Consider the following 9,556-nt stretch of genomic DNA (forward strand, 5'->3'; position numbering starts at 1 on the left):
TCTCCCCTTAACCTGCACAGACCCCATGGGACCCACAGACCTCTGGCCCCTTCGTCAACGACAGGCTTCATCCACCACCCTGGACCAACCCTACCCCAGCGCTCCAGAGACTTCCTGTTAAAAGGCAGAGTCTGGCTCAGCAGGTGTGGGGCAGGGTCTGGGATTCTGCACCTCTATCAAGGTGAGGCTAGTGCTCCTGCACTGAGGCGATTGCTCTGAGTGGGAGTGGCAGGATTCCCTTGGCACCCCGCTGCCTGGGCAGTAGTTCTCTCCGTCTCTCTCTCCTGCTCGTCAGCTCACCCCTGAGTCTCGGGTGGCTAGCTTTTGTCTCCAAGGCACAAAGGAAGGGTTTCCCCCTTCCTCTCACGGGGAGCACAGGTGGCCGGCGGGAGACCTGTCTTGCAGAGCACTAAGGGGCACCTCCCAATGCCAGTCAAGCCCTCCCCATCTCCAAGGGTCCCGCAAGCACCAGTTGCCCTCTGAGGGGCTGAGACGTCTTTGCTCGCTCGCCGCCCTTCCTGCCTCCTCCCTGGCCCGCAGCCTTGCCGGGCTGACCTCAGGGGCAGGCCCTGGGAATTTGGGTGGGGGCCGCCTCTCTTCTCCCACAGCCCTCATTGCAGTTTTGTCCTTGCCCAAGAATCCTCGGTTGAGAGCTCATCCCTATTAATTCTCATTGTGCATTTAGAGCCAATAGGTTTTTATTTATTCATTTATCTTGTCTTTCAGCCTCCTCCCCTTCCTCGCAAGGCTGGAATTTACAATTCAGTTCTCAGGTGGCCTTGCTGAAGGACAGGAAGCCTGGGAAAGAGAGAGGGTCTGTACTCCGCATCTGAAAAGGCCGTCCACCCCTGGGTCCCTCTTGTACCCTCGGAGTGCAGCCGGGCTTGCGCTCCCGTGGGCTGGATGTTGGGACACACCTAGCACCTGCCACAGAAGGGGCGAAGGGAAGCAAGGACCCATGGGCGATGGCAAGGCTAAGGGGGCAGTGGGCATCTGGCCGCCATTAGGGCGCCCCCTGGTGGCTGGTTAACAACAGCTGCTGGGGCTGCAGGCGAGGAAGCTCCCCCAGCCTGCATCTTCCACCTGCTGCCAGAGACTAGCAATACGAGGCGTGGCGTCCCCAAGGCTGGGGAGAGGCAAAGGACCCCAGGGAAGAACAGAAGCCAGGAAAATCACCGAGGCCATAATCACAACAGTAATAAACCGGTGACTAGTATTGCACACTGAGTACCTACTATGTGTCCGTATGCACCCCGGCAGCATGGCCGGGCTGTGCCGTCCTGCCAGCACCGTGACACTCCTACATTATGGTTTCTACTGGGCAGAGGAAGACAGTGAAACTCAGAGAGGTCAGAAGTTGAGAGAGGGGAGGCTGTGCCACCTGGTGGGTGGGCATGGGCCTTGGCTACAGGCAGTTCCCAGGCTGCCTTCTCAACGGAGTGACGCTGCCAGGATTTAGGCAGCACTTCCTAATCCCTAAAATGAGATCAGAATAGGACCCAACTCAGAGCATCCTACTGCCCGGACCCTCCCAGGGGAAGCCGCAATAAACTGTGGCATCAGGGTTTGAACCCAGATCTATCTAGAAGTAACCACCCCCTCCAAAAACCACCCCTCCAAAAGCCAGCCCTGCAAAAGGCTGTTGTCCACCTGCCACGGCGGCCCCCCCATCCTCATCGGACACACATTTGTAATCACAGCAGAGCCGGATGGCAGCCCATGATGAAATATTTAAGTCCATCAAACAGGTGGCGAGACGCCGAGGACTCGCCCATGTGGGAGATTGTGGAGGGACTGTTCTTTCTCCCCTGCCTTCCCCACCTGTCTGCCCAGGAGAGGAGCAGGGGATGGGGATGGGAGAGAGCACTCTTCTAGACCCAAAAGCTTGAGGATGGCTGCCTGGGATGAGGCTCTGCCAGCATTGGGACTGGGAGGGGTGACCACCTCCCCAGGGCAGCCACCCACTGCACCGGGTTCTCTGTCTGATGGTGGGGGCAGGGCAGAGGTCCAGGGCCAATGACATCCTAGACAGCTTTGGCCAGGAGAGGGCCTCGGACTTGCCTCTGAGGGTCATCTCCCCACCTCAAGCCCTCGATCCAAAGCTGGTCCTAGAATTATGATTTAGCTGCTCCCCCAAGCACGTTAAGGCAGTGATTAATATTTAAGAGAAAAAATACAGTCGAGACTCTAATATGAGAGACAGAGGTTGACCGTTCCCGGGAGTGTGTGGAGAACCCTCCCACTGGCTCTGAGATGTGGACTGAGCACTGGCCCCCATCCTGGCCTTCCTCCTGGCTTCCAGAGCCCAGTCCCCTTGCTCGGCCCTGTGGTCCCTAGGGCAGTTATGGCCACAGACTATCCAGCCCCAGCTCCTGGCTTCGTGCTGCCTTCTCCTTCCCTCCCTTCCTCCCTCTCTCCCCAGCTGGCCCTGGCCCAGCCACCACCCACAGTGACAGCCTCATCACCACTGACAAGCCTGAGTAAGAAGCTCCCTTCTCGGGCTGACTGCCCTGTGATGTGAGCAAAGCCGGCCCATGAGATCAAGTCCTCAGGACTCTGAGGTGGGGGCACCGGGTCAGCCCCACCATAAACCCAGAGACCTGGAGGCTCCTCCAAGGACACGCAGAGGTAGCAGCTGCCTGGGGGATGGCATCAATCCCCTCCTGTGCGCTCCTGCCTCCTGGCTGCCCTACCCGGCTCTGCCCTGCCCCGCCAGGGACGGCCTCCAGAGCACTGCCCAGTGGGAAGCAGCTTAGCTCAGAGACATCAGAGCCACTCTAAGCTGGAATCACAGCTTCGCCACCTCCTGGAGTGTGACCTTGGCCAGACGCCTTTACCCGTCACCCCTGGGCTGCCTCAGTTACCCCACCTGTATGACCGGAATGACAACGGCTAACATCTGCGTGCACTTACTCTGTGCCGGGTCCTATTCCGAACACTTTACCTACATTAATTAAACCACAAACTCCTCACAATGACCCTAGGAGTGTGTGCTCTTAGTGTGCCCATTTTGCAGATGACAGAATAGAAGCCCACAGACGTCACTGGGCCAGAGCCCTCCCCTGACACTCCTGCTTTATACAACATAGAATCCACCTGGCTAGCTGAGGGGAGGACTCCTCGCAATGGCATCAGCCTTGGCCCACACACTCAGGCAGCTCGCATGCAACCATCTCTGCTGTTGTTGTTGCCGTTAACATTACTTGAGTACTGAAGCACTCCGTGCCCCTAGGACCCTTCCTTCTCTAACTAGGGAGGCAAGGGACAATGCCTGAATGTCTGCCTTCCCCTGACTTACCCAGGGGCTGCCATCACTGCGTGTAGGAATGGAACTGGAAGGGGACCCAAGCTGCACTGTCTGTCCCAGCCTGACCCCCAACTTCATCCTGCGTGAATCCCCTCTGAGCCTCCGTCAAACCTCCCCATGCAAAGGGCCAGCTCAGTGCTTGGCATGCTCTAGCTTCACAGTACTGTCTGCTGGATTGGATTGAGTGGGCTAAGAGGTTGCACCGCAGAAAAGATGAACAGAGGGAGCTTAGAGTATCATGTTGCAGGTAGCATCTTGCGCACTCGCCCAGGATGCTGACTTCCTACGCAGGAGGTGGGGCTTAGCCTCCAGGCTGCGGAGCTGAATACTATGGGCTTACCCGAGGGAACTGATCTAGTGGCCAGCTGGCCGAGAATGCCGCTACCCCAGAAAACAATGTCACATGACCCCAGTGTCCTCAGGGTGGCCTCTGTTTTGACACATTTCCAAGGTGGGACAAAGACCTCGTCCAGGTCTGGTCCAGACCTGGTCAAGAGGCAGGAAAGTCAGCCTTGCATCTCGGTACCCCGGCTCTGCTCATCCACCCCAAGGATCTACTCCAGACCTCCTCCCACTTGGCCTGGGCAAACAAAACAGCAGTAAGCGGACTTACATGGGAGCAGAACCTCTCCGGGGGGTCTCCACACGTGATGCCTGAGGGCTCCACCTTCACCTTGACGTAGTCCTTCAGGCGCATCACCTTGGGCTGGCAGGCGTAGAACTCCCAGGTGGGGCCCTCATCTGTGGTCACCCAGGATTTGCAGATGTCGTAGTCCCCAGAGGCCAGAGGGAGGCAGTGCAGGAAGAGCGCCAGCAGGTGCAGCATGGCTGCGCAGTCTGCAGGGGCGCGGCCCAGAGAAGCCCTGGAGAGGCAGCGACGGGGTCAGGCGGGACTCGCGGCCTCAGCATGGAAATGCCACATCTACCAGGCGAGGGTGGCCGGGGTGTCCCAGGGACCCGAGCACTGAAGCTTTGCAAACAGCGAGGAACTTGTTGTTTCCAAAAGGCCGGCACGGAAAATTCAGAGCCAGCGTTTCTCAGACTGCTGATGGACAGCTCAGAAAGTTGCCCATAACTTCACGTCCTCCTAACCTTGACATCACACCTCCCCCGGAGGTGAAGCTGATCAAATCAGGCAGACTCTCAAATTGTGACAGTGGATGGAAATGGGATAAGGAGAAAATCCACAGGGATCCTGCATGAGGCCAGATCAGATTGCTTTTAATTTTTGTCCTTCCAATCAATCCAGGTCTTTAAAGGGCTCTTAATGGGTGACGTGTGCAACACCACTGCAAAACAACCCTCCAGCCTGCATTGTAAAGATAAAATAAAATCAGGAGGTGGACATGTTAGCTGGAAACATGTTCCCTCTTTGGGACTGGACTTGGGTTCTCAGACCAATAAAAGAGATTTCTTTCATATGAGCTTAAGGTGGCAACAGCTGTGTGACTGGACTAGCATAAAAAGCTACTGAGGTGTTAACTGGGGAGAAGGCTATTTGGTTCTGCTTTGCTGGGGGCCAGCACTAATGGGGCCCAGCTGACCTTGGCTGGTAGCCATCGTCAACTTATTATGAAGTTTCTGAGATCTCAGCTCTCAATCCATCCAGGTACCTGGGGTCTGACGTCTTTCATTGTAAGAGGGGAGGAGAGAGAGAGCTCATTAGCAACAACACCTGCAACAAATTAAAGAGGGGGAGAATAGAGACGTGTAAGAACAAAAGCTCTCCGGCAAAATGTGCAAAAAATGAGGCTGCATTAGCAAAGTCTCCCGAGAAAACTGGGTTATTTTTATTAATATCAGAGTTGCACATTTGGAGATCGGGCATGCTATTTAAAAGGTGATGCGTTTTTCTCTCATTTATGGGAGTGTTAGTTCAGCAGAAGTGCCCCTGCTTGGGGGTCAGAGACTTTTGAAAGCATGCCCAGGAGCCAAGATTTAATGGTTGCTTTAAAATACCATGACTGTCAAGTCAGAATGTCAAAGTTGTTAAAGGCAAAGATGAGAATGTAACTATAGGTGCAGATGAGCCCATACCTATATGTACAGATGAACAGAGTGCTCCACATGCTGGCCAGCCATGAAGAGCCAGGCACTGAGAAACGGCTCCCCAATCATAGGCACAATCTGAAATGGCAAATTTAATTTTTTTTTTAACTGTAAGAAACTAGGGATATTGAAGACTGCCAAAGAGGTGACAATGCTTTGTGAGTTCAGATTTTTCTGATCAAGTCCAGCATTTTGCAAATCCTTCTTAGAGGGTATGTCTATAAATGGGTTACTATTACGATTATTGCTGTGCTATTTTAAGCTTCTGTTAATTATTTAAAATCAAAATAGATATAATTAATATGTTACATCAAAATAGATACCAGTTACATGAATGTTACATTGGGAAATAACACAATTGCAGTACTGTGGTGTGTTCCAGACACTGGATACATCACCCGGAGAATCCAAGTCCAGCCAGCGTGGGATTCTGGCCAAAAATATTGGCCAATAGGGCAAAGGTTACTGCAATAAGTTACAGCAGAAGTGCCTGCATGATTAATTATTCTGGTTACTATGTCTCCGATGATTGCATTTGACTTCCCAAACCGCCCCAAATGTCCAGTCTAGGCCTGGCTCTCCCCTGACATCCTCTTTACCTCCTGTACGTGCAATGCCCCTGAAGAGTTAACTGTGTTTCCATGAAACTCTATTCTCCACCCAGACAGAAAAACGCTCCTGCCAAAAATGACAAACCGAAGTGGCAGACACTTGCTGCCCTGAGCACCTCAGGCTGGGAGCAGCCCCCAGCCAGGGCCCCAGGGCTCCGGGCATGGGACTCACTCATCTGCGTTAGGGCGACCCCTGCCCCTCTCTCTGGGTGAAGAGCTGCTGATGGAGATGAATGAGAACCCAGCCAGGACCATTTTTCCCTTCTCACCTCTGGCTGTTTAAAGGAGAACCTGTTATAGAGCCTGCCCGGCCTTGAAGGCGCTCCTTGATAGAAAACTCTAAGAAAGAACGTGCCCGGTGTCTATTTTTGCAACCTGAGAAAATGTAGTAAAAATAAAATAGCGCGGCCGGCAAAGGTTTGGATGCCTCTACCCGAGAGCTCGCGCTGCCCAGAGCACAGCACGTTCCTAATTAATTCTTCCAGCAGTCGACTCCCAACTGTTCACTAACAGGTAGGGAGCTCCTGGCTGCTGGGACAACCAGGACGCCGGGCTGCGGCTTGCAAGGAGGGCGCAGCTGCAACCTTCCTTCAGCGGCAGGACCCGCGGCTGCTCGGGGCTTGCAGGGCGCTGGAAGCCACCGGGCGCGGGGAGGCAGCGAGGCCCGGAGGCCGGGAGGCTGGGGCGAGCGGCTCGTGCGGCGCAACTCGCAAATCTATTAATTGCAGTCCTGTTGGTTTAAATGCCACGCATTCCCTGGAAAATAAATAAATTTTAAAAACCCTAACAACAACAAAATCTGCCAGGGGAAAAATGTGTTTACAACTAGTCAGTCAATTGGGCGTTGCTGGCATCGCAGGGGGAATCATGAGCTCAGCACACGAATATTACAGGCGGGTTCTGCCAAAAAGAAAAAAGAGAAGGGGGAAGAGAGGCAGGAGTCCCCGGATAACGAGGAGGAGCGCAGAGAGTGAGGAGTCGGCAGGGAAATTTTCAGAGTAAGAGGCTGCATCCCGGCGGATCGTTTTCTCCGTGGAAAATTTATCTTCACCTGATATTATTAAGAAACTGCAGCTCCCAGAAACAAATAGAATCACTGTGCTTTATTTTCTTTTAAGAGTCCTCAGGAACCGAGGGGGGCTGATAGCCAGGGTATTAAAACCCGAAAATTAGATTTTATCAGGATTTCTGAACTCAGATTTCTCTGTCTTATTGAATTAGCGCCTCCCGAGCTGGCTGGGCTAGCCAGCAGGTTCCTCTTGGAGTTGCCGGCTGCGCCCTCGCCGTGGGGGAAACTTGCCGCGGCGGGCGCGGGGCCCCCGGGGGCACGGGAGGGAGGGCGCTGGGGGCTCCTGGGGCTAGGGGGGACTCAGCCCACCCCGGGGTCCCCTCTCCCTCCTCAGCAGGGGCGGCGGAGGGGGGTGAAATCTGCCTTCAGGGGAGGGTGGGGGTTGCCGGGAGGGAAAGGGAGCTTGGCCGGCGGGGTCACCTTCCCGTCCTCTGCCCCGGGCGGGGTCCAGCGGGCGCCCCGCGCTCACTGCAGCCTCGGCGGGCGTCCTAATTCCGGCGGCCCCGGTGTCCCCCTGCTCCGGAGCGGGCCCTTTATCCGGCCCCTGGGTCCCCGCCCGCGGGAGCCCTGGAAAGTTGGGCGCGGGAGGCGGGGCGCGAGCAGCAGGCCCCGGGTGGGTCCCGGCGGGCGGCGGGCGGGGTCGAGGCAGGGGCCAGGGTCGAGCCAGTGCTTCGGGCCGGCTGCGAGCCCTGTGCCTGGGACACCGACGACCCGGCAGCCCCACAGCTGCTTTTCGTCTTCCCAAAGTTGTGTGCAAGCCACGGGAGCAATTAATAATTAAGCCTGTAATAAAGGCCCGGCCGGGACTGAGGTGCCCCTTTTTTCGCCACTGCCTCCCTTAATTAAAAGACACAGAGCAGGGCGCCCAGGAACTTGTTGGATCCTTTGCCCCGGCGCTGCCGCCCCCAGCCCAAACGGCCAACTTACTCCGGAGCCGGCGGACCCCGCGAGCCCGCGGTCCTCTCTTCCCGCCTTCCCGCCGCCTCTGCTCCCCCCACCTGCTCGCCTCTCAGTTCCAGGTTCGACTCCACGCCGGCCCCAAACCAGTGCCTGCGCCCCCTCACCTCCCGACCCCCTCCCGGCGCCAGGAGAAGTTTCCAGCCGCGGCCGGGCTGGCCGGGAGTTTCTCTGTGCAACTCACAGGCTCCCAGTTTGCAGAGAGATGGGAGGGCACGGGATGGGGGTGGCTCTAAGCGGTGGCGGTGGAATTGGGGGGTGGGGGAGAGGCGCGGGAGCAGGGTTAGTTTCCTTTTCCGAGACACATTCGAGCATCCTTGCAACGTCCCTCCCCGACACACACACACACACACACACACACACACACACACACACACACGACGGAAAGGACCCGGGGGAAGCCGGCCAGAAAGACAAGCTACCCCTTTAAGATGCTGCTAAGAACGCACCCTCACACACCCCTCTGGGGCGACTCCAGTCCTCAGCTCGTAGCAGCCGCCACCAAACAACTTTTGCATCCGAGCCTTTGCCGGGCCGCTGTAAGTGGCTCCCGGGCCCGGGCAAGGCTGCATGGTCACCGAAGCCCTTTAAAAATGAAACCAGCCTGGCCAAGCTGCAGCCTCTCCCCCCGCCCGCCTCCCGGGCTCTCCCCGCCCGCCTTACCCCGGCTCGGAGCGGCTTCCCGGCGCGGAGACCCGGGAGGGCCGAGGACCGCCACCCTCCGGCGCTGCGCCTCCCCCCTCGGGCTGGCGCTGGGTGGGGGCGCGGGCCGAGGGCTGCGAGCCGCTGCTCCTTCCCCGCGCCGCTCCCGCCGCTGTGGCCGCCGCCGCCGCCGCCGTCAGATCGGGGCCGGGGAGCCCTCCGGCCGCCGGGGGGGCCGCCCGCAGCCGTCCCGGAGACGCGGGCCGGGGGAGGGGGCCGCCCGCGCCGCCCGCATCGCCCGCCCGGGCCGAGCGGGAGGTCGCCGCTAACAAGTGCAAACTTTTTGGCCCCCCTGGGCGGCCCGGGGAGGACCCGCGCTCGGGCGCCGGGTAGCCCCCGGCCCGGGTGGGCTTCGCGGCGTCTCGTCGGGGAGCCGGGGCATCCCCCCGGCGCGGCGCGGGCCAGATGGCGGGCGCTTCACTGCCCCCCTGCACTCCGCTCCAAGTTAATGCCGAGGCTAAATCCTCTTGCCATCACTCACGATCACCATCGGGGCTTTTATCTCTCGGTCTGATCCGGGCTGCGTAACTTCCTCTGTGTGGCTTTAACACACCATCCCACCACGGAGCAACGGTCTTCTTAAAGGTGCAGGAAGGAAATACTGCGCGGCTCGGGGGACGCGCCACGGCCCGGGGAGGGGCGCGGCGAGCAGGGGCGTCCCGGCGGGCCCGCGGCCAGGGTGGCCCCGGCAGCCTCTGGGGGGTCGCTGCCTAAACATCGCCTCCTGGCTCGGGGGCCAGCGGGTCCCTGCGCCCAGAGCGCATCCTCAGCCGGCTCCGGTCAGGCGCAGCCAGGCTGCAGCTTCCTTTTCCAAAACCCGGGGGCTTGCCGGGGTGCCAGCGCCCATGGGTGTGGGGGCTG

The 9,556-nt window shown here is 58.1% G+C and overlaps 1 protein-coding gene across 5 annotated transcripts in view; it reads right to left on the reverse strand.

Annotated features, from left to right (window-relative positions):
• Window positions 1-9,224, reverse strand: part of NTNG2 (netrin G2) — a 79,751-nt gene extending 70,527 nt beyond the window's left edge. The window contains exons 1-5 of one of the 5 annotated variants that reach the window (XM_063635739.1): window positions 8,657-9,224; window positions 8,443-8,578; window positions 5,345-5,434; window positions 4,852-4,982; window positions 3,921-4,616 (exon numbers count right to left, since the gene is read on the reverse strand). In XM_063635739.1, the coding sequence (XP_063491809.1) occupies window positions 3,921-4,133 (213 nt within the window). In that variant the 5' untranslated portion in view covers window positions 4,134-4,616; window positions 4,852-4,982; window positions 5,345-5,434; window positions 8,443-8,578; window positions 8,657-9,224. The remainder of the gene's footprint in view (window positions 1-3,920; window positions 4,617-4,851; window positions 4,983-5,344; window positions 5,435-8,442; window positions 8,579-8,656) is intronic. The other 4 variants (XM_055270616.2, XM_055270615.2, XM_055270613.2 and 1 more) reach the window with 4 other exon arrangements.
• Between the last annotated feature and the right edge of the window lie 332 nt (window positions 9,225-9,556).

The sequence above is a fragment of the Symphalangus syndactylus genome, chromosome 3 (assembly GCF_028878055.3).
Source record: "Symphalangus syndactylus isolate Jambi chromosome 3, NHGRI_mSymSyn1-v2.1_pri, whole genome shotgun sequence".
NCBI lineage: Eukaryota > Metazoa > Chordata > Mammalia > Primates > Hylobatidae > Symphalangus > Symphalangus syndactylus.